The sequence below is a fragment of the Solenopsis invicta genome, chromosome 1, assembly GCF_016802725.1.
Source record: "Solenopsis invicta isolate M01_SB chromosome 1, UNIL_Sinv_3.0, whole genome shotgun sequence".
Classification (NCBI taxonomy): domain Eukaryota; kingdom Metazoa; phylum Arthropoda; class Insecta; order Hymenoptera; family Formicidae; genus Solenopsis; species Solenopsis invicta.
In genome coordinates this window covers 26,646,442-26,671,930 of record NC_052664.1, presented here as the reverse complement: position 1 = coordinate 26,671,930, position 25,489 = coordinate 26,646,442, and the positions used below count along the sequence as shown (strand labels likewise).

Sequence of the window (25,489 nt, the reverse complement as noted above, 5' to 3'; positions counted from 1 at the left end):
GCTCGAATCGTGCGACACGTACATGCGCCACTGCACTCTTATGTTTTTATTATACCTTTACGAATATACGATAACTCACTGAGAAGAACTTCTTACTTCTTACTTCTTTAACGTCAAGAAACGTCATCTTGCCAGATTACCTAAAATCATCTTTGAAAGGCTCGTAACCATGGTTCTTTATACATATAATGTTAAACTGGCATCTTTTTATACATCGAGCGATGAAAATTAATATTTTGTGATCAATATTTTGCGACAATTAAAACGTACATTCATGTAACGAGAAAGGAATGTTACCACATGGCAACAAATGTCTTAAATAATTTTTCTTACTTGTTCCTTTTACTTTTACACGGTTTTTTTTGCAATTCTGCATTAATGAATTTTAAGCTATTAACTAGTTATTGACACGTTTACCAGTGTATTATTAGTACATTGTAGTCAGCTTCAATCAGATTTGTAGACGAGGTGAACGTATTCGAGCAAATAATGCTTGCTTTGTAACAAACGGCGATAAAAGAAAGTCGTAACGTATCATGTAAAGTGTAAGGCCCATTAGTTACGTGGTCAATTTGACTGTTACGCATTATAGGTATCAACAAGTCCGCCACTTTATGAATAAGTGAATATTTCTGTAAAGTTTTGCTTACTGCAGTTGCGAGCCAACTCCTCGCGACGAATGAAGCCCTAGTTCATATTGAGACGTCGCAAAGACCTTATAAGAGGCTCCCGCGAATAACGCGAAGCATGAGCCGCGTGTTAAAGGCGAGGCGTCTTTCTCTGTTTTTCTTTTTTTCTTTTTTTCTTTTTTTTCTTTTGAGCTAATGACTCGCGTTCGCTATTGGCGTTATCAGTCGCGGTCGGTCTCGCGTCGCGACCCATAATCGCCAGTGCGTATAAGTGGTATCCACCTTCCGTGGTACGCCATCCGCGCCACGGTCACAGAATTATTAATGAAGGACAATTAGGAGGAGTAACGCCGATGTAATTGGCGCGCCGCACGCTTTCACGTAGATTGGCCCAGGCGATTTTTTTTTGCGGGGCGGCCCTCCCTGCCACCCTGCCTCCCTCCTACCGCTTCTCACCACCACGTTGAAACCCCGCGTCCGTCCATTCCAATTTCCCGTCTCGATTATTACATTCCGCCATCGCGCAACGACGCGGCGCGGCGCGGCGCGGCGCGGCGGCGGCGGGACCGAGCGACGCCGCGGCTCGTCACGGTACAAATACGATCGATCTTTCACGCGGCGTTGATTAGAAAATTATTAACGTCGGACTAACAGCCAGACGTAATTGCCGGCGGATTTACGCATCGATCATACGTCGCGCCGCTGATCGCTCGTTAGCTGTTTACTTCTCGCTAGAGGATCGCGAGCCCCTAATTATCGTCCCGGTTATGTCCTTACGCGACAATTACACGCGTTTCGTGCGTCGGACTGATGAGCGGGGGATTATTAGCGGAGAGCAATTTAAGGTAGCGACGCCGTTCTAATCGCGAAGCGGAACACATGCGAGGAAGTTGGTATGTGCTGCATTTAATATGATCATCTGTTTTTATATCGTCGTGTCTCACGAAGTCATGGCGAAATTGTCTTTTCGCTTCGGGCGCAACGTTTTGCCAATCGTTTTTTAGTCATTTGCGATACCGCGTCGATTTATCTCGACGCGTAAAAGCGTTTACCTACGTCGCGGAGTGCGTTCGCGCAAATGGGAAGCTAATAACAACTGCGTACAATGTGTAATCAACGATTTATGAAGCGAAAAATCAGATTATCAGAAGCGATAGAAATCCGACGCACTGAAAATTTCTCAAATTTGTCAACTGTATTTGAAAGATACAGTTTAACGATTACGTTACTGCGAAGCGTGCATTAAATTCACACGAGTCTAAATCGTATAACGTGTTCGGAACATAAAAAAAAAAATATCTCGTTTCTACCTTCTTCTATACATTTCTTTTGATACTGGATTTTAATATTGGCTCAATGCACTCCATTCTTATAGGCGGCTGAGAAAGGCGTGAAAAAAGCGATCTTTCTCAGCGCGGAATATCATTTCTTGGGCGCGTGTGCGAGTCGTTTGTAAGCCGCTTACGAAGCTAACATTCGTCCCCAGATTCACATTGTTGTCACCTCCGTGTGTCGGTCCGGAAGGTCCTGCCAGGCACTGCAGGGCTGTTCCATGCCCTTGCGGACGAGCTCGCTGACTTTTCGACGCGCGACTAATCCGAGAACCGGAAATGATTGGCAACCGTTTAGAAGTCGGCACGGATTAACTAGCTCTATGCAAGGGACTCTCGCGAGACGAAAGCAATTTCGTTATCCGAACGCGCCTTTTTGCGTGCGCCCCGACGCGTCGAGCCGGCTGTCGGACTTTTGACGACACAATCTACGCGCGCTGGATTAATCCACGATCTGAATATCGAGCCGTGAGGCGAAAAGAAATTCAACGGTAAGAAGAGCGGCGATGTCGAGAACTGGAATGCCGCTGGTAGTCGTCGCAAATGTCAGGGACAGTGAAGACTTTGAATGACGTATGAGAAAACGATTATCTGAGTATCGAATAGAGATGAAGTGATAACGCAATTTAAATAAAAATGATGGATTAAGCATTTTGTAACACTGATACACGGAAAAATGTTTGCGGAGAGGGAATTCATGAAAACGCGATTCCTCTTTGAAGAAAAATGAGCAAAGTGTGTGATGTTCCAAGATCTAATCGTCTCGTCGGAGTAAACCAATAGCTTGACGTCGCGTTTTAACGTACTCGAGGTTTGGCAATCGCCAACGATTTGGTATTGCGCGGACTGTCGTGATGGATCTAATCGTAGCGAGTGATCGCGCGGAGGGAGGGTATCGTGTTTACAAAGCGGGTGATCTTAGATTATGCGCAGGTAATAAATTATTCCGTCGGAGGCAAACGTTTACGTAGGTAACAATGCGCAGAGGCGCATTGTCCGATGGAGAATTTCGCAGTGTCTCGAAGGAAGCTTCCTAAAACGACTCGTATAAGTTGAAGCCTTCGTAATTCAATCGGACGTATCGAATAATTAAATTATTCTCTGTAATTTGACGAATCCATCCGTACGCGACAACGTGTATTCCGTGTATGGCCGTGGGGTATCGATTTCGAGACAGTGAGGTCAAGTTTGTCAACGCGGATGCCGAGCGCTTAAGAGGATTTGAGAATCTTGTTAAGCGAACGCTGTGGAAACCAACCGCGCGAATCCCGACAACAACGTTAAACACCTGTCGGCGGCATACGCGAGGAAGTCTTTAGCGAAGTCCGGCTGTATAATGCGCGAGTAAGCGACTCGAGCCGCGCGCTCGCTCAAAATAACGGGGTAATTATTGCTAATGTATACCGCGGCAGTTCAGAAACTTTCGAATTATGCTCCTGACGATATAATCGCGAGCATCCTCCAGCTCGAGAATAAAAGCGCGAAAATTTTGGCATCGGCGTAGAAAATTTTAAACAATTGGAAAAGACGTGTCTCGCATATATGAAAGTAACGCACATTTCTAACGTATATTTTATACAATTGTACATCCCCCTTGTTTGTAACTTTTTAATAATCAGAGAGTTACCAGAAATTAAAAGGATTATTCAAATTTCGAAGATACGAAGTATGAATATTTATAGTGTAATTTTAAGCGAGCCGGCGCGAATCGATTTTTCGCCAAGTGAAAAAAATTTCTTCTCGCATTTTCGCAATTATATTCTGCGAACGGTCGCGACTTGACGCAATCGTCGCATTTCTGTTCACCGCGTGCGCGGAATGCGCCTCGTGAAATTCGAGAAACACGAGTGTTACGCACCCCGCGGAAACCTTAGGCTCATATAATATGATCTGACGGTAGCACTCGATTGCATTTTTCCCTATAGTATTTCCAGTGCGGAAAGATCGCCATGCAAACCGTCACACGACACCTAGCAGCCTTTATTCCGTTATGTTTTTTTAATAAATTATGAAACGACAACTATCGAAGAGTTATTACGATTGCGTAAAATACCGCAGACTTTAATGCGATATTACGACGAGAACCATTTCGTTTTAGCATGCAATATAACGTTACTACTACAACATTATTACACTGTTTAGTTCTGCAAATATTATGTAATATCGTTAGAAAATTTCGTACGTTTGCTTATTTGATTTTTCACAATTACCTTAATAATACTTTGTTCGTATCTTTTCCATATTTTTATTTTCCGCATGCATTTCAAGATTAAAAATGAGAATGTTAGAAGTACAAAAGTATACGCTTTTAATACTGCTGGAAAGTCGACGTATGGGATACTAATTTGGCTCAACCCCGTAGTTTGTTTTTGAAATTCTCGCTGACACTTTTTGTTCCCCCCGTGGGATCGCTGCAAATAGAGTGGGCAGGCAATAAAACGTTGCCCCATAACATTATTCCCAGTGTTTTCTCCCCCAAAGGTGGCGACGCGGTAACACAATACAGAAGAGGGGTCAGATTCTGCTCCGTCGAGGGCCACCGCCTTTGTATACGATACGAGAGGGGTTGTAGGTGGCGACGGTAAGAGAGCACCCCGTACGACACGGGGCCAAGCGAAGAGGTGTGACTCGAATTTATAAGCAAAATTCCACAACAGCTTCTCTAGGTTCTTTCGTGGAAAAAATTACTCTCAACGTTTCATGTTTGTTAATAATTTCGTTTACAAAATTACATAGTTCTATTGATTTTTGTTTCGCGATTAACTCGTATAAAAGTCCAGATGTATACGCGATATAGATGCTACTCATATCGATTACCGATATAATTTTGTTACCAATTAAATGTTGCACAAGATTGGTGAAGTATTGCTAATATGTGTTTGCATATATGAAAGGCTATATCCGATTGACTACTTCAAGATAAAAACTGGATCTAGAAAAACTATTCCCATCTATACTTCTTAAGTGATGATCTAACTTCAGAGAATGTTTTGCGGTTAATACTCGATAAAAAAAAGAGCCGTTAGACTTTCGCTTCTTGACAGGAAGTTCGTTGGAAATCTTAATTCATGTTTATTCCAATCCGCAGAGCCGATCGGTCAACTATTATACCTTTTCCATCTAATGATTATCTATACAATCTACATTTACACTTTTTGTGCTTATAAAAGAGTGGAATTTTTATGCAAAAATATAGGTCCCTAGCCTCTGTGTTTCTCCTGTCTCCGCCTGTCGCTCTCCCGCGGATTACTTACGCGATGCACTCAGCGCGAAATAAAGCAATAAGCAAATAAAATCGCGGGTGCGCAGCACAATGGAAACTCCGGCTTTTCCTCCTCTCTTTCCCACTCTTCGCCTTAGCAACCCTTCCGCCCCCTCCCCCCCCCCTCATCCGCCAAGATCATAAAGTGCGAGGCAACGCTTTGCGAAAGTTTTATTATTCCCATTTTTATGATCCGTCCGGCTGACTCCCTCGGCTGCAACTACTTGCGCTGCACTCTCTACATCCTGCGCATTCGTCACAGTGTCTGCAAGTTTTCGCATGCAGTCCTTGGCCCAGTAACGATGCCGAAGTGCTCGATTGGTCGGGAAGTTGCTTGTCGCTACATTTAATGACTATAATATAATTTATTTATGAGTAGAATCTACATCTCTCTCTCTCTCTCTCTCTCTCCGTTTGTGCTTGCGTAGAATAACTATTATTGACGATTACTTGAATATTTCCGATTTATATTCGGTAAAGTTGGCAAGAAATAAGCATTAAAAATTTCAGCGAGAAAAGCACAATATCGAGAAAGATAGTCATAAAATTTTGTAAAAAGAAATATAAAATAAATATTTAAATGTGTACACGCATAATGTGAACGCAGAAATGTTTGGTGCGCGACTCATTTTTTGTTTTTAATTTCTCAATTTGTATACATTACATAAGTTTCGTAATGCATTCAAAATTCGAAATACATAGAACGGGGACCAAAATCTGCAAACGCAAGGGAGTTTTTTTCTTTCCTATATGATACATATTGTTTAAAGGATTCCATTTTGTTTGAATGGATTTTGTTAAAATTCGTATATTTGAAAATTGCAATCACAATTGGTGCACAAATCATCACGATAGCGACGTGAACGATTTGACCGCGACGTGGACGACGGCGGCAACATGCTGGCACTAATTGCAGCGGCGCATAATTGCTCGATAAACATCCTGTTAATCTCACTTTTATGCGCCATACATTGTATCGCGGCGATGCCTGTGGCACGCAAGTCTCCCTCGTTTCCTCCGTTCCTCCCTGTCCTTCTCCCTTGCTCTTTCTCTTTCACGTAATGCGACTTGAGAACACGTCATGATTTTCACTGGCGCGGCACATCCGTTACGGGCGCCATGTTTGCGAGAACCTCTTTAAAATACATTTCGCCGCTTGACAGTGGAAATGACGTTTACCGTCGTGACTTATGGAACACGAATACATCGCGAGCGTTAGCGTTAATTAACGCGGAACTATTGTCGCGCGTCACGCAGTAGCAGTGCGTTGGGAAAACGCGCGTCTAAAATATTATTTCCCGCTCGACTCTCGGGGATCGGAATCATTATAATCTGGATGAGGTTGCTTTTTGACGCTACGGATGTGGAAAGTGTACCCTAATCAACGCGTTTCTACCACGAAAAAAATGAAAATAGTAGAAAAGAATATATATAATCGAGAGAGTTCATTAAAATATAAAACCTTTAAAATTATACCAGTTTCAAAACCTGTTTGTACATTTTTTTCCAAAATCACCACAGCATTCGGTATTTAAAAAAATAATATATATATATCATATTATATATATCATATATATCATATTAAACTTAAATCTGATCGCTTCGTCTAACTTTTTCCGCGATCGTAAGTTCACGCTACTCGAAAAATCCCTTTGCACTCGTTTATTCCGTGGACTTGGAATTACATGCAGAGTAAAAAGTCGCCGTAACAGGTTCTATAACCATAGACAAGTTTACATAAAACCCAGTTACATGTCGTGTCGGCAAAAGATGTGGAAAGATAAAGGAAAACTGTCCTAGTCCCCAAAAGGAAAGAAGGTACTCGAGTTACTTTAGCGACTAGACGAAGTTCCCGGTAACATCTTGAGAGCTATTTTGTGAACTTCGCTGATATATTCTACGCAAAAGAGAGAGAGAGAGAGAGAGAGAAATAGAAAAGTCCACCGGGTGAATTCAGACTTTACGCGGAACAGATCCATTTTAACGCTAAAATTTCATTTATTTGATCGTACAAGCGCGCGATTTGACGACGCGTATGTTTCGTTTGACGAATGATACCCTCCACCACGAGCGACGAGTCGTACTTTGTATTCGCAAAGAAACTTCACATTGATGAGTTTATTTCAATATGTAATGTCGCTGCATAATTATATTGATGGGACTAGGTAATATTGCAACTATCGGACAGATAATTGGATGGCTTTATGGCGTAATAAATAATGTGCGGAATTTGTAACGTCGCACTATTGTTGTATAAGTGAGGAGAAAAAAAATATCGATCATCCCCCACGTTGAAGTGAACCATTAGGTTACAAAGGCGAGTGGAAGTATTACAACGTTATAAAAAGCGAATGCTAACTGGATAATCTGAAACAACTTTTTTCACATTTCAACAATTTTCTATTTTTGCTGCCAAGCAAGATAAAGAAAAACATAATAGCCATTGTGTAATGCTTCGAAGAACATTTATTAAAGCATTATTCTTGACACACGTCACGCGAAGACAACTGAAAGTATACGACTTAATTGTTACCGTGTCATCGATTCATTTCGCACTGACATCTCGCGTTTTTATTTGATCTCGGCGTTGATACACGGATACGGAGATCGACGCAAGAAGCATATGATCGCGAATCGGGGGATGGAGGGCACTTTGCGCAAAGCCGATCGCGGGCGTCGCCATTTCGTATCAAAGTGAAAACGTTGGGGTAAAGAGTGGCGCATGAACACGCTCGTAAGGACGAGGCGGACACAGATAAGCCCTGAGCCCTGGACTACGTGCCTCGCAGACGAACGGCGGGTGGACGGGCAGCTGGGAAAAAAGAGGGATGGATGTTTCGCGATGGTTCTCGAGTTACTGTGCAAAGGAAGGGCAGGGGATTTGGGGACGGGAGGGTGGGAAAAGTTCCGCCTAACGTCTTGGAAGTGTCTCAAAAGGAGAACTCCGACGTCGGTCGGGACCCGGGCTCTAAGTGTATCACATAGTAAATTTAGTTTTCCAACCTCCGTTTCCACCGTTCCACTCTTATATTCTCCCGTTCCTCTCCCTCCCCCCCCCCCTCTCTCTCTCTATCTCTCTCGCTTCTTTTCGCGTCCACCCCTTTCCTCCGTTTCGCGGACAAGTCTCGGGAGTCGAGCTCGAATCGAGCTGTGGTGCCGATGCAGCTAGGACGGAGTTCCTTGCCTCCAAGCCTCTTCTAGGGAGGGAAACGGGGGTTCTAGCGCGCGCACGCCATAGTAGCCAACATGGCGCGGTAGATTCTGGACCCGTTCGAGCGAATCTGGCCGATCAAACGGGGGCTAAGAGCCGCGCTTTCGTCCGGGTTAACTCAATCCACGAGCTTTCTATCTTCCCGACCTCCTCCTCTCTCCGCCACTTCCCTTCCGGCGCTATGTTATTCCTGGTTGCACTCCCTCCCCCCCTCCTCCCCCTCTGGTTCCACCTCCTGCCGGGGTGCTTCTCCCGCGCCATCCACGACCGTTCCAATCGATGAGCTCGCGACAACGGGCCTTTAGATACTTTTAGAAGCCCGTGCGGGCTTTTATTCCCCCAGGAGGTTAAGTCTCGATGGTTTTCTGATCGGGACTTCTCGGGAGGTTGCTCGATTTACTCCCGACAAGACACATCCCCCGTCGCGGGGTAATTCGAAGAGGGTTGGATAATTTATCTGACGAAGCGAAAAGGGTTTCTCTCTCTCTCTCTCTCTCTCTCTCTCTCTCTACGTTTAAAAAGAAATTGCTTTAAAAATTTACATCTCAATTCGGATGTTACGACTTTGAGAAAAGTCTGTCACAGGCAATGCATTTGTAAAAAATGTTTTTCTGTTCTTTTTCTCTCTTGAAACGATATAGTGAGAAAAGCCGGACATAATACTCGATTGCTCTCAAACATTTTAATTTTAATCCAAACAACAAATAATATTTAAAAATTTTTGAGAGTGATCAAATGTCTTATCTCGCACTTTTTCATCACATTATCAGCATCATTCACTCCCCTTTGATAATTGCTTTCAATTTCACGTTCTGTTAAAATGGAAAATCACCTGTTCGTCCCACCCGGGCTGTCCTACGAGACAAGAACGACGGCGTAATGAGTTTCGAGAGGGATGAAATGGGCACGGACGCGCGGCTATGTGCCGCGTGTGAGTGTAACTCGTATCGGGTGTAATCGGTTTCCTCGGGGAATCCTACCCTCTCCTTTCTCTATCTCTCTCCGGATACGACGACGTATCGGGGGGATAATTTGCGGCGTCTCGACGCGGCTGCGTGGTCCAATCCGCGATACCAGCCAATCAGCTCTCGGCTGCGCGGAGAGTCGAACTGAGAACAAAAGGATCCCATTCTCTTTCTCTCTCTCTCTCTCTCCCCCTTTCTGTTTCGCCGATAGAGAGGCGGCTGCAATCGCCATGCAGGCAACAACAAAAAAGACTACCGCGTATAATCCACGCGCTCGGCATCGATTCCACCCTCGGCGAAAACAAAAGCTTGGCACTTCGACACTTCGCAATTCCTGATAGACCGACGACGATTCTTTACGGGAATCTTTTTGGTAAAATGGTTGTACTAGTGAATATCGCTAAACCTACGTGTAGCACTTTAGAAAGTATAAATCTTAAAAATTCAATTAACATGAAATATGCTCGAAACTAAACAAGTGAAATCTCATTATATAACTTTCCAAAATAATAAATAATTCCAATTATTACACATTGTTATTTATTAAGAGCGTATCTCCGAATAACTTTCATTAGCGCACGCTTAATCCGGAATCATTTTGCTTTCTCTCCCCTCTGGAGATAACTTTATAGCTAAGTCGCACGACGAGACGGAAGGAAAGCAAGGAGGCATTCAATATCAACAGTTTTGCAATTTCAGGTGGCAAAGAGGATGATCCTAAAAGCTCGTCCTCGAGTTCCTTGGGCTCCGCTCAGAGTAAGAAGCAACGTAAGGCGCGCACGGCTTTCACGGATCACCAGCTTCAGACCCTCGAGAAGAGCTTCGAGCGGCAAAAGTACCTCAGCGTGCAGGACAGGATGGAGCTGGCGGCGAAACTGCAGCTGACGGACACGCAAGTGAAAACGTGGTACCAAAACAGAAGGTGAGCGAAACGGAAGACGCGTTACTAATTTCCAAATGAGAAGCAACGCGACATATGCGGACGATAATTAATTTTGTGATCGCCATCGGGACGCAGGCAATCGCGATACGGTAGTTTTTTACGTTTTAAAATTTATTCACGGCTTCTAACTAAACTCTGTGAATGAAACATATCGATAATACTTTATAATACACGTATCATTAACGCTACATTACTCATGCGGTTTTTTATGAAACATAATTACTCGGGTATTTCTGATCATATTACATCTCAATTTTTATTATTTTCTTTAACGACTTGCAGTTAAATAAAGATTGATAATATTCTCTACATTCCTTAGATAGAGATAAACGCAAAAATATTTTTTAAACTATAAAACAATTTGCACTATAATAATGTGTATAAATAGCACAATATATATGATAGATTCAGAGATATAAAATATAAAACTAAAAGATCAAATAAAAATGTTAATAAAATTTTGTTTATATGTGTGCTTGTGTGTGTATATAAAAGCAAAAGTCTTATAGAATATTTTTGATATGTTAAAAAATAATTTTATAAATTACGTTTGTTTTATATAATACTGAAATAAGGATATTTTACAGGAAGGCAAAATATAAATTATTAAGATATTAAGAAAAATATAATCATTATATTAATTCTTATTTATTTCATTTACATATATTTTGCTTAAATAACACCCAACTGTTATCTTTATGTTTTATTATACTTAAAAAAATAAACTAAATTTGATGAATATTGGAATTATTATTTAATATACACATTATTATATTCAGCGTAGATTGTTTCATAATTGCATAGTTTAAAAAATATTTTGGCCGATAAAAGTAGTGAATTTGTAAGACTAAAGTGTCCTGAACACCCCGCAAGTAATGTATGGTTAACAGGAACCAGTTTTGGAAATTTTTATTGTATACGATACGTTTAAGATTAAGATTATTTGTTATTATAAAAAAAAACGGCAGCCTCTTTTTCTCTTAAACAATATCGAAAAGTTAAAACCAATTTTCATAAACCTTTCGACTTTTTCGATCGAGTTTCTTTCAAGATACTGAGGAAATTTTTATTGAAAGATAATTACTAGAAGTAACTGCCTTTGAGCGTGCGATTGACTACATGATGAGGCTGCGTGTAAAAAACCGTTGAATAGCCGTTAAAAGTTTGGCTCTAAAGAGACAAAGGTGGAACCATGACGATCGATCGACCTCTCGAAGCTCGCATTATACATTGTTGAATATCGGATAGAAAGCTCCTCATCACGATCCCCCGTCTCGGAAGCATGGCGGCGTAGTTCTTTGTGCCGGCGCGTGTCGAATCCGTAAATGGAAATCGCGGCGGCCAACAAAGGCGTTGTTTACGTGGTTAAACGCGAGGATCGTTGGCCAAAACCCGAACAAGTATCTCGAGAGTCATGCGCCACCGGTTACCGGTTTTGCGACCAATCTTAAGCATATCGTCCTCGTCGACACTTTAATAAGGTAAAGATTTAACTTTGATTGTTGGGTCACGCAGGACTTCTCTTTCGGGAATGCAATCAAAACGAAATCATTTCTGAACGAATTGTTAAATGTGCAGTTGGAAACGAGCATGCAACTCGTTACCGTCTAAACTTATTTGAATTTTAATGTTCTTCACAGACGTTCTTCTGAAATTTAATACAGACATCGGGGAATATATTTAGAGAGAAAGAGTTTGTTTTGAAAATATTGGGACCGTTATTTTACATTAGTCATTACAAGATTAACTTGGAATCTACCGTCGGTTCCTTTACGAAAGTAAGACCAGGCGATTGGAATCGGTTTCAAATTCTTCTGCGGCATCCTTTGTAAATCCTTTGTAAATTTCGCAAAGTCATCCTGGCGCCTGTAGTTTCGTAGTTTTTCGTGGGCCAGCTACCTCTTTCCAATCTAATCAGCAGGCTTGTTGGCCGGCTCGCAAACCCCGCGCCAAAAGTTTACCGAACGAAATTAAAATCGCATGCCATGGTCCTGTGGAATCATTTCGACACACTTCGTCCCGAGTAAACGAGTGTAACATCGGCGGGGAGAGTTCTATACAATTCATACATTCTTCTTCCATATACATTCTTCCTTTTTGAAAAGCTACGAGCAAATAATATCGGAAGTATAATTCTGGTATTATTTGTCACGTATTATTTAAAGTTTTTATGTGGATCAAAGGAGGATATGTAAAATTTGGGTTTTGGGAACTATTTTGGAAACGGACAAATCTTATAAATTTCTATGTATTTCGAGTTATGAAATACGAAAATAGCCATGAAAATTGCGCCTGAAGCGGAGAAAATGTGGAAAATGAAGAAAAATGGAAAAAAAACGTGAAACCGTCAAAATTCTCGGACGTAATTTTTTTAAGTCGCAGAATCTTGAGCCAACTATGTGGAGGATACTCAACATATTTGCAGAGTGTGCACAAAGTTTCGACCCGACGAAATGTCTCGAAAAATTTGGTTGAATGTTTGAGACAAAAATTCAAAGGCTTGAAAATCCTTAGGCATAAAAATCTTTCCTACTTTATTCGCGATAATAATTTAAGAATGCGACACCAAAGTACGTAAATCGTATTTTTTCTGTTTTTTTTTTCTTAATAATAAAAACAAAGATAATTTATTTTTTCATAATTAGCCTGAAAAGATTAATTTAAACCGTGGTCTTATTAGAAAAATTCAAGAGCTGATCACCTTTTTTTTCGCGTTAAATTCTAATTTATCGATTAAAATCTCGGTTTTACACACAGACGCCCGATATATAGTAAAATCTGCCGCGCCGGTGATATTGATCTCATTACGCACTTAATTATCATTACTCTCTTGCTCCTCCCGTCGCGCTGAACGTACGATGATTAGCAGGGAACACCCACAAGTCATGACTTCGCGACTTCTGCCGGCGGCCGTTTAGTTTAGACAAGCGGCCGATCGCGCACAAAGAAGGCGAATCGTTAATGAGGATCCTCGTAGATCGTGATGTACGATGTACGAAAAGGTAAAGGCCGGGCGAGGCGAGCGCCAGACTCTCTAGACTGTGTCATTAGACTGTCAATTACCGGTGGAGCGAATGGCGTAATGACAGGCAGCGAGCGCTGCCAAGCGTTGCGCCGCCGTTCCGATCGTGAAAGACCGCCTGCATTTCGGCGGCCGTTCAATTTTTTCGTGCGTAATTGCGTGCCGCCAGGTCGACGATTCTCAAAGACGCTGCTGCTGCTGCTGCTGCTGCTGCTCGTTTCCCATATCACGTCGTCGGCGCGGCGGCACACCACGCACTTCGCAATTGTACACGGCGTAATCGTTACGGCTATTTATTTCTACAGTCGGCAGTTTGTTCGCTCATTACGCCGGATCGGCGTAATGGACAACGGTGATTAAGGATCGCTTTTGATACAGAACTTGCGTAGCGCGGCGTGAATTACTGTTATATCGCGTTATACCTCGTTTGCGTTTCGCCCGCCGTCGTGCCGATCCGAGAAATAAACTCGGGTTTTGTCTGTTAGTTCATGCGTGTCCAATTGAAAACGCTTCCGGCACGAGCGAGCTGCTGATGATCGATCGAATTTTGAATACTTGTGTAAAATAGTCTGGCAAGGAAAAAAAAAACAGAAGCGCTTTCCGGGCGATTTTCTCGCTTTAGAATCAACTGTTGCGGCGTGAAAAAGGGGTTTCCACGATGCACATTGAAAAAAAAAGAGTTTGTTAACGGCTATCAAATGTCGCGGGAAATAATTCCAAATTGCTTAATATAACCAAAAATAATTTTACTTTTCTAAATATTTAACAAGTATTATCAAATTTAGTAGACTGAAAAAAAATTTTGTTGCATTTAATAGAAATTCTGTTAGATTCAACCGGTACGTATGTCTGTTCCAAAATGGATGAATCAGAAATCTTGTAGAAATTACCAGATCATCGTAAAATTTATCAAACGTTCTAGTTATAATAATCAGAAATTCTGCTTAGTTTCACCAGCAACACTCAATCATATAAGTTTTGTTAATTTAATTAAATCATTTTTCTCGGTGTAATATTTACAAAATACTCGGAAAAGTAAAATTATTTTTTATTAAATACATTAACTAAACATTTAATTGGCATTATTTCACTCAACGTTTGGTAGCCACTGCCAAACTCTTTTTCTTCAGGGTGGATTTCCGAGCGACGTATTATAATTAGAAGGAACAATCTTGCGCAGCCGCCGCCGCCGCCGCCGCCACCGGTGCGGTACCCCCGCGATGTAATAAGTACCCCCGTGTCAACGGAATCAAACCTGGTGTAGCCGTGGAATTAATTGCTACACGTTTCATCAAATACCGTCAAAGTGCGAAGTACCGTATATCGCGCGCGGCATAAATTACAGATCAGCATGACGTGCGCTTTAATCTTTGTACATGTCTCGCGCAATACTTGGAGCCGTGAAGTTCCACCCTCTCCCACCTTTCTCCTCGTTTCTCCGGGCGTAGCGGTGTACGCTAATTAATTTTCGCCATGTTGACACTCAGCCGCGCTTAATTAGGACGAAAATGAGGAAACCGATCGAAGTAGTCGCGGGGGAGAGGCACGTGTGTGCGCGTATCGCCGCGCGCGGAGAGGTGGAGGCAGCCGCGTCGCGTCGCGGCAAAAAGCCAGGAAAATTAGTGACGCTCCTGACTGACGGGCGGCTTCTTAAGTGCCCGCTTAAAGTTTTGTTGCTCGGTGCACGCCCCGATGCGGTGTGACTCGGCGCTTCTTCGCGGAGGCGCCGGCCACACCTCGGGCGCCACGACGACGCGTACTCTGCTCCCTTTTTCTCCCGTCCCGCGACTAAACGCTTGGCCGAAAACCAGATCTTCGACGCGAAGATTCACCGAAGCCGCGTGCAACCACTCTCCGATATCTACAAAACCGCATTTTGAATGCATTCCGCGCGGCGAGGATGCGCCGATGGACGCTGCTTCGCGTGTCCATTGTCCAGCTCGACTTCAAAGATGTAATGATGTCACATCTCAAAGTATTACCAAAAATTTTTAATGCATTTTTTGGGTCTTCAAACTGCGCGCCGCACATTAAATTTAAAATTTAACTAGAAAATGTATAAATAAAATCGCCCAGGAAATTATTATTTCAACACTAGGACTTTTTTTTGATCATTGGTAACAATTTCTTCATTAAAAAAAGTCTTTGCCTAACATTTTCGATTGTGACTGATCGATTTGCTTACTGCCCGAGTTTTACTACTCAAGTTCTTTTTGGTGTGCCCTAGCCTTAAACATCGAGAAGCCTACAGTTTTTAAATTTGGATAGCTTAGCTGGTATTGCAGAGCCAAAATATTTTTAAGTGAGTCTCTCAACGGCTTGAATGATTTTGTAAAATTTCTTACTTATTTCCGATCAATTTCTGTCATTCGTGCAAAATGTCATCAAGAGGAACATTGAGGTAGTTTTGACATTTACTTCGAATCGCAAATTGACTCTGCACGGATCTTCGAGCATCCTTGTTGGATTTTGGAAAAATATATTGCGACAGAGGATAAATAAATGCGTTCTATTAACGACGGATAATGCGCAGTCGTTACGATTAACAATTACAGTAATTTCCTCGGAAACACATGGATTTATCTAACAACCGTTCTTTCCTGTGTTTTTTTCCTATTAGGTTCCTTATTGACGTCTTATTTAATCGTCATCAATTGTACGCTAATTATAGCTAACGATGAATTATCCGAACAACTGCTCGATTCACGCGCAATCACTTGTCTTCGTTTTCGTTTTTTCCTCATAAATATCAGATGACTCTTGAAGAAGCGAGATTTATCAAACCGAATAAGAACCGATCTCCTTGAAGGAAACTTATTCGAGGACTACACACGATGAATAATTCGAAAACGTTACGTTACTTCCACTTCCCTTAATAGACGTCTCATTCATCGAGTGATCAACCAACACGCACGCACGTAAATTGCGCTCAACAATGAGTCATCTGAACGATTGCACGACATACGATCGCGCGCGCGCGCATATGCACGAACATCACGCGCACACGTGCACACGTACACGCACGATAGTCACGATCGACCGCAATGCCTTTCCGCACGAAACTTTCCGTGAAATCGACGCTGAGAAACTAAACGCGCGGAGATTGCGGTCCGCGTTTGTAAAGCGCTTTTCCAGCGATAACCGATACGCTCCTCGCTTTTCCGCGCCGCTCCGCGCCGCGCCGCGCCGCGTAGCACCGCTCACACACGGGGCCGCTCGGTCGTTTAGTTGTTTAGAAGTCATTAGGACTCGTTACGTTACTCGCGGCAAATCGTCTCTACTTATCGGCTAATTACGTGCCCGGCCATAAGCGAGCCACGCAAGTAGCGTGCAGTACGTATGTGCTAACGTTGACGAAGCGTGCGCCTCTCGATCTTTAATATCGGCGCGCCAAGCTCAGCTCGGAAAGTGCATTTTAATGAAACGTCATGGGACCCGCGCGTTTATGCCATTCCGTAATTCATGCTGGCTTTTATACAATCACCGACTGCGTCGTCCTGTGTATCTATAGAAGATTAGCAGCGAGTATCACTGTCACCTGGCGTGATTAGCGACTTTAATCCGTTACCTTAATACGCGTTCTTCTGACTGTGTGTTAACTCCGTGTATGTGTATATGTCCCCTGACAAATATTTATTATTTTCCAACATGATTATTGAAAGACATCTAATTATCGTGATAGAAAAGCTAACTGTACTTCTTCGAAAAAATTATAATTTCGTAAATAAAAGAGAAGAAGAAAGAAAATCTTGCAACATTTTCGATTTGAACAAAATATACACGACATTTCCTGCGGCTTGATTATTTAAAATGTCTCTGTTGTTTTTAATGATACGAAAAAATATCAAAGGGAGAAGTCGTTCGTCCCGAGGGGGCAAATGTTATAATAGGCAATATTTTGTTCTCATGCTTATTATAATATTTTACAGCATCATTATTTTAATGTAATTTTTTATGTTCAAAACATATTGTGTATGATTAATTGTTTTTTAATTACATTAATACGTTAATAAAAATGTCTTATTTAAAAAAAAAAATGTTTTTTGAATGATCGAGTTACTGGGATAACCCTGTATAAAATGATGTTAAAAGTAATATTAAAAAGGGCAGATTATGACCATCCTGGAGCAGTAAGTAAAAATGACTTTTTTTTGTAGATGCTGAATTTGATTCTAACTTTTACAATTTTTGAATTTCTTGGGAAAGTATTAAAATCAAATCATAAAGTTATTAAACTTATAAACACATAAAAAACTTTAAAGAATGTTAATGAAAGGGAATAAAACTATAGTAAAATAAGCATTAAGTGAAAATTGATCGATATAAACAACACAAATTGTTGTAACAAATAAAAAAGTTCTTAAGTAAAGAGTCTTGGTACTTAAAAATATTTTTTGCATAAATCTTACGGCTTCAAGTAATAAAATATTGCACAATAGTAAAAAATTTTTAATGAATGGAAATCTATACATTACACACAGAAAAATATAATACATAAAAAAGAAAAAGCAAAATATTGAGAAAAAATAATGGAACAATTATTCTTGCTCAATATCACTGTCACTGTCAGCAATATTTTTTTAAAAGATTTTTGATTGTGTTTAAGTGAATCTTAGATAAAAATCGAATCCTTGAAAGGTATGACAAACAACATTGCTCTCAGGTGCTATAATCAAGATTTAAGATAGTTTCATCGTAAATGTTTCTATTTTTAGATATTAATAAGTTTATTTTTTTTCATCAAGCAAAATATGAACTATTAGAAAATTATTAGAGATGAGAGTATTTTTATGTTTTACTAGCAGGAAAACGCAAATTAATGTATTCGTAAAGTTAAATAATAATAATAATAATTTATAGTACTAAATATTTAACAGCTTCACATGCTGATTTTAATAATTTCCCGACAATTAAAAATTTTTAAAGGTCAAATCAAATCAGCAGTTCAAAAACTACAAAAATATATACCGCTTTTATTTATGACTCTGAGCATCAAAATCGGTTAATATTACTCATCTTTCTTTCAGACACATTCAGAAGCAAAAAAAGATTGCAATTATTACTATAATTATCATAAACTATAATTTATAGCCATTTTCGATACCAATCATATATTTATAGTTGCTTTAACCATGCAAATTATAATTTTTAATTATAATTGCCACGTAAATTATAAACAAATGTTGCAAAAATAGTTGTGATTATATTCATTACACAGAGATGTTTATTTTATTTTTACCACCAATCTTGATATTTTCTTTTTACATTAATAACTGAAAATATTATAAGTTATGTAATAAAAATTTTTTATACTTGGTAATGCTACAAACTCAAAGTTATTATTACTAACATTATAGCAGTAATAACTATAAAAATGAGGCGCCTGACCATAATTATTTTGCCATAGAATCATAGCACAAATACTTTTTTTTCTCAATGTACGACTCTACGTTAAAGATAAAATGTCAAGTTTAAGACACAACATCCGAATCTTTTCAGTTCGCGCTTTCGAGGGTGGGACGGTATATGCAGAGCTTTCAAGGAAAAAGCGCAATTTCAGTTGGCGGTATTTGCATTACGTCGCCGTCCTTGTTGTGCTCACGTATATGGCTTCCGTACATGTCGTTCCATCTTTTGCACATCCTGCGCGAGAGAGGATCCGCCCTCAGGACGTGACTCATAATTTTTAAGTGTTACGCGGTAGCGCTCAAATATTTTTTTTATTAATTTTTTATTTTAATGAAACCACAACCGCGCGCGCGCGCATCTACGCTCGCGTTTTTCGCGCTATCGCATAACTCAATGTACGCTCTTGCAATTAGTAGACACACGGGCACACCGTAAAAGAAAAAAAAAAGATATAAACAGGAAGAGAGCGCAGAGAAAAAGAAAAACATAGAATAATTCGACGCAAGTTTGCGTTTAAACGCGTTTATAGAGAACGCGCCATCGCTTTCGAATTGTAATGAGATATTCGTCGCTCGATATTTTTCTCGAGATATAATAAGCAAACGTGACTCCATTAAAGCCAAACAGAGTCGCGAGAGAAAACTCATTCGAGCTCAAAATTATATGCTCTATCGTGTGCGCGGTGCGACTGTAGCTTAACCGTGATTTATTTGCCGGGCACGAGTTTCGAGCACGAGCGCAACCGCGCTAATGCTCCCCTCCGAACGCGTGAAAGAAATTAGGTTGGCGGCGTGGCCTCTTATCCCGCGAAGAGAATCCTCGCGCGCGTGCGGCTCCGAGGATCCTCGGGAGGCCAGCGCGTAACTCGAACGAGACGCAAACTACAACAACGCAAATCGAAGAAACTACATCGCGTGGACTTGATCGCGACGGCGAAGAAGAGGGATGCGAAGGCTGAATCCTTCACACGGTTTTGCGCTCGTTACACGCCATCAAGTATTACATCGTGAACGTGCGCACGCCCGCGCGACGGTATTTTGCAACGTGCGCCTGGTTAGTAGAGAAACGATAATCCGCATTCGCGAAGAATGCAAATGCATCGGGTTATCTATAACGACACTGAAATGCGTCGCGGAAAGGGGAAATGACGAACGATCGTGGGGAGAGTACATTGCCGCGCGCATTGATAGCGCGCTCGCGAATTACTAAAAAACTCTGAAAATAGAGAAGAATTATTTTCGCGTTTTGTGCGTTCTCCTCGGCTGACATTCACACTCGAGATTAATAATGATGTACGAGCGATAAATCTGACGCGACAAACGTGCATTTCTCTTCGACTCAGACACGAATAATCGAGGCAATGTCAAATATCTTGATGCCCCACCGAGTCAGATGTTTCGAGTCTAATTTGTGACACTTCTTTCGAACAGATACACAAAAAAAGTTAGTGTCAAATTAACAAGTCATTGTTTCATATAAAATCTTCTTGGAAAAATTTATAATCTTAAACAGACATAATTTGCTTACACGAAGAAATTTTTTTTTTTTTTTTATGTAAGCAAATGATGTATGTTAAGATTATAAATTCTTCCAAAAAAGTTTATATTCTTGCTTATATATATGAAACAATTAATTGTTGATTAAATACTAATTTTTTTTCTGTCTATAGTTTCTAATATTCTGTTAAATCTCATTTATTTGGAAAATTTGTAGTCCCATATGGTGAAAGAGTTGGATAATATTCTAATGTTACATTTGAAAAAGATTGAAAGAAAAAGAGATAAATAAAACAGACGCGATTCTGTGCAGCATTGCAAGATGACGTCTGCTTCATGCTCGAAACGAGTCGAAATGCGACTCTTCGACGATGACATTATGGCATTGCGTCGTCACGATGTGACGACATCGCCGGCGCGTTACATACGTCGCGATCGTGAGAATTCGCTTCTCTCGAGGGGGGAAACGCTCCTCTTCTGCCGCTGCCGCACCGGAAGGACTACGCGGGCTTCCCACGCCTCCGGTAAACCGCTTCATAACGGGTCGCCTTGATTTCGCGGGTACTTATGTCGAATGCGCTCGTTTCGATCGCGACTTGCGTCACGGCAGCTCCGCGATTTCGTGCGCGATTCCGTGCCCCCTTGGGTCACCGCGGAATTTCACGAAATAGCTAGAAAAACGGGGCTAATCGGATGGCGCGCGATAACACAGTCGGGCATACCCGGTAACGACGTATTTGCATGCGCATTTGTCGGCCCTCCTCTTAGCTTGGATATAATCACCTGATTAACTCTTTTTACCCCGCGGAACGCTTAACCGGCGGGTTTAATTAACTCGGTCGCCCCGAGTTCTTGTTCGAAATGAGGTCGCATGTTTTTTTGCAACTTTGTTGGAAATAGCAATTTGCAACGGTTCTTCCATTGTTCTTATCGTACTTATACGCCATGTAATTTATTTATCTAAAATTTGACATGAGCAAGAAGAAAAATGTTAAGTATTTCAAAGACTAATAAATGTCTAAATATTTGAATCTAATATTTGTAAGAGATTCTACATTTTTTTAAAGAAATTTTTTATTTGTGATTATAATTAAGATTACGTATTGTTGTAATAAAGGTAATAAAATTACAATTGAATCGTGCAAGAAAAAATTTTTCATATTAGTAGTTTTTAATATTCATTCGTTTTAGTACAAAGAAATTTTATATTTAAATATGGCTTTTTTAGATTGTGGTTTTCATAACTTATAAAACACCCGTGATAGCACTCGAAAATAGCATGCATATTTCTTAAAATACAACAGTAAGAAGATTAATATATATAATAGAATAAAAATTGTAAAATATAAATTTAAAATTTACAATGGATTATAATAGATGCCAGAATTAGAAGAGTTAAATTTTGAACATAATTAAACTTTACATATTTAAATACGAGGCGTAAATATAAAGAGAAAAAGTATTTCGAAAAGTGAAAATAGTAATAAAATTTATGGAATTTATTATTATATACACACACACACACATACGTATCTCAAAATTCATTATTTAAAAAGCGTTAGAAAAGGCCGTTACATTAGTAACCACGTAATGATCGCACTGTGTGCCAATAATCGTTCTGTCTTTCTCTGAATATCAATGCGATTTCGGACAAGCTTCACGTTGTGAAACATGTGTCTCGTAGTCATTGAGGTGAATAATAATTTGAAAATATGTTACCATTTCTATCTCTCTTTCTCTGCCGTGTTCCTCTCTCTTTTTCTCGGTCTCGCTGTCACCATTATTACCACAAAGCGCCCTAGCGGCTTCAGGACATTAGTGTCGCACAGGCATGTAACCGCAAAAGTAGCGAACAGACCCAGCCACCATTATAAATGCATTAACTCTCCCCTTAGTTTTCGCCCTCTCCTTCTTACCGACTTGCCATTTTTTCGCTTCTAGCTGTCATAGCTGGATGTTTCTGATATTCGTCTTTAGAGAGTTGCTTTTCGACTCGCTAATCGTCGAGCTTACCTCGTTGCATGCTTGAAGAATGTCGGTAAATTGAATTTCGGATTTAATTTCTAGAACAGAGATTTCCAAAGTGGGTCGCGGCTCACAGGTCGGTCGCAAGTCGATTTTTGCTGGGTCGTGAAGAATAATTCAGTAGAAATTAAGTGGTAGAAATTAAAACCAAATTTCGAAATAAACTACAATGATTGAACACTTTGTACATGTAAATAATTCGCTCCGTTGCGACATTAAAGATATCATCAATTAGGAATAAGAAACAAGCACGTTTCTCATTTTCATAACTGATAACATTTTCATATTCTCAGAAATAGAACGGAAGTGACGATAAATATTGTAATAATTATTTTCGTGAATTAACTCATGAATATTAAAATACAGATCGGATAAGAAAAGGGAGAAACGCAAAAGTGATAATAGTTTCTCAAGCACCGTGGTAGTAATTTTCGAGTCGATTTACGCTCGTAATGCTCGGACGCGTTGAACGTTCCTGTCGCACGAAGGGCGTCGCGTAAGTTACCCTAAGATTTCTAAGCAACACGTCACTTTGATGCCCGACAATGACGACGGGGAACGCTTCGGAGCGAGGCGATCGATTTTCGGGAGTTGTCGCCGTAAGAATGGGAACTTTTTCTAACGCGCGGCCACGATCCATCCAGAGAGGTGCGCGATCATTAGGCTAGAAGCGTGATGGAAGCGATCGTTACACTTTCTTCGCCAATCTCCAACCCTTCTCTCATCCTCTCTTCTCGTTTCAGTCGAGCGAGATCAAGCAGCCCCTCGAGCACCTCGAGAAGCGATAAATCAATGACTCTTCTCGTCTCTCCTTCTTTCTTCCCGTCTCTCCCTTCGGGTCCTTCGTTACTTCCGGCCCCCCTAGCTCCTAGCGGACGACTATAAAAAGCCAACGGGCAATTAAGGGTGTTTTAGAGTGGCTGCACTCGAAAATCGTTCGGCCAACCCCAGCCAAAAGTGGGGGAATTAAAAAACATTACTCATCATATAATCGCACGAGCGGCTCTCTCGGCGCTGTCTGTCACCGTCACTCTTTTTCCCTTCCTCTCTCTCTCTCTTTCTCCCTGATTCTCGCGCTCGGACACGCTCGTCCTTCTTGCGCCTCCGACGTGCCGGCAGAAAAATGAGAAATGATCGTGGCTCGATTCAGAGGTGCCTGTTTAAAATTCATGAACGATTTTACTGCAACCTCCCCTATCGCAACCCGTCACAAAAGGGCGAGCAGAGCCACATCGAAAGAGGAGGAGGGGGGGGGAGAGGGAGAGAAAGAGAGAGACAGTGAGGCTGTGGCCCACATTTGCGACTATACATCAGCACAGAATCGCGAGTGAACAAGAGAGGGCAAAAGGGGAGGCTCACACCCCACGAAATATATTAATTGTCGAATTTTCCGTGCGAGCTGCATATCCGTTAGAGCCGCTTTGTCCCTTGCCAGGCGCGGATCTCTTGATTATTAATTACTCCAACCACCAAGTGCTCCCTACTCCATCCTCCTCTCCTCGTGGCTATTACCCTGTAACATTCGTGGTTACGTTTCGAAGGTACGATCTTTTTTTTTTATTGCAACCGCACAATTTTAGCAAACAAAAAAAAAACTGTAACAAATGTGCGCGTCGGTGGCGCCTCGTTAATTATCGTCTGAATTTTGGTAGTGCGAATCGTCGAATTTTTATCAAGACAGAGTTGGTAGACAAAGTTGGTTTGATTTATTATGGCGAATAAAAACGACCCTTGGGAGATCTCGAGGATGATGCTTTTCGACAAAATCGTTGACATTCGATCAGATATCGATACTAATAAAACAATAAATAATTGGTAATTTGTAGAAACGTTAATCATTTCAATCAAATTGTCCGCTAAATTGTGCGTGCATCTGCCTCTCCAACTATTTATGACGATAATTATGTATCAACGGCTTTACATTCTGATTCAAATTGAAATATTTAGATGTCATCACGAAATAAAAATCATTTATTAATCAAATGAATCTCACATTGATTGAACGTGCTCGCGATAGTACACGTTGTTTCAACTCGAATTTTCTGAATTAATGCCAAGTGAAGTCTGATACAGCCTTAGCGAAATACTCGCACCGAGAGGCAGATGTTAAGACAATAAGTCACCATAACTGGTTTTTATAAGCTTTAATTGACAGTTAATTGTCTGTCCGCGAAAACGAAAATTTTGATTTTCGGAAACACATAAACTTCGGATGCTCACTCGATAGATTAATTTGCGGCGTCAGTTCGATCTGACTTGTACGACAACGAGATGACATCTCACATGCGTCGGTTCCGAAAAAAATGTATCATTTCCGCGAAAAGGAACTAACGAGTCCTTTTCAGGGAAGACACACGTGTTTTTCCGGAATTGGCGGAGAAAAAAAGAGAGGGCACGTGACAGTTATAAAACATATTTAACGATAGATTGCGAAAGAGACAACGCGGTCAATGCCTACACAGAAAAAAAATTAATATCAAATCAACAAGTCATTGTTTCATATATAAGCAAGAATATAAAATCTTCTTGGAAGAATTTATAATCTTAAGACATAATTTACTTACATGAAGAAAATTTTTCTCTTCATGTAAGTAAATTATGTCTGTTTAACTGTTTATAAATTTTTCCAAGAAGATTTTATATTGTTGCTTATATATGAAACAATGAATTGTTGATTTGATACTAAATTTTTTTCCGTGTATACGCGATCAGCAGACCAAGCAGATCAGTGATTCTTTATTACGATGACTCGCTATTCGTTTCGACGTTTAAATTTGGAAACTATTACCTCATTCGATAACGTTCATTTCTTTCCTTCTCGATTTCAAGCGTTAACACATCTGTATATCATAATTATACGATTGAATTAGTCACGACGGAGAACGACATGGAAAGCATATGTGCATACACATATATGTTGTTTTTTTTTCGAAGGTAGCGGGGGTGGCAAAAACTACTTGCACTTATCGAGCAAGAACGTCGGATGTAATTCACGCCTCGCTGCTACGGAAGGGTTGTAATTTTCTTGATATTATTCATGAACGTTATGGCAGGTTGGCTCATGTAATATAATAGCCCTTCACAGTCGTTTTCTCTTTACGTACATTTTTCTCTGTCTTATCCGCCTCATTTCGTATTAAGCCGCTCGACGCGGCACTTTAATATATTTCTCTTATAAAGGGCGAGTTCTCCCCTA

The 25,489-nt window shown here is 40.7% G+C and overlaps 2 protein-coding genes across 2 annotated transcripts in view; one reads left to right on the top strand and one right to left on the bottom strand.

Annotated features, from left to right (window-relative positions):
* LOC105201980 (arrestin homolog) overlaps nt 1–25,489 on the bottom strand; it is a 199,214-nt gene that overhangs the window by 155,745 nt on the left and 17,980 nt on the right. The gene's annotated exons all lie outside the window — the stretch shown is intronic.
* Nucleotides 1–25,489, top strand: part of LOC105201984 (homeobox protein B-H2) — a 34,750-nt gene that overhangs the window by 2,868 nt on the left and 6,393 nt on the right. Inside the window, exon 2 of the mRNA XM_011170307.3 lies at nt 10,098–10,320. Coding sequence (XP_011168609.1) covers nt 10,098–10,320 — 223 coding nt within the window. The remainder of the gene's footprint in view (nt 1–10,097; nt 10,321–25,489) is intronic.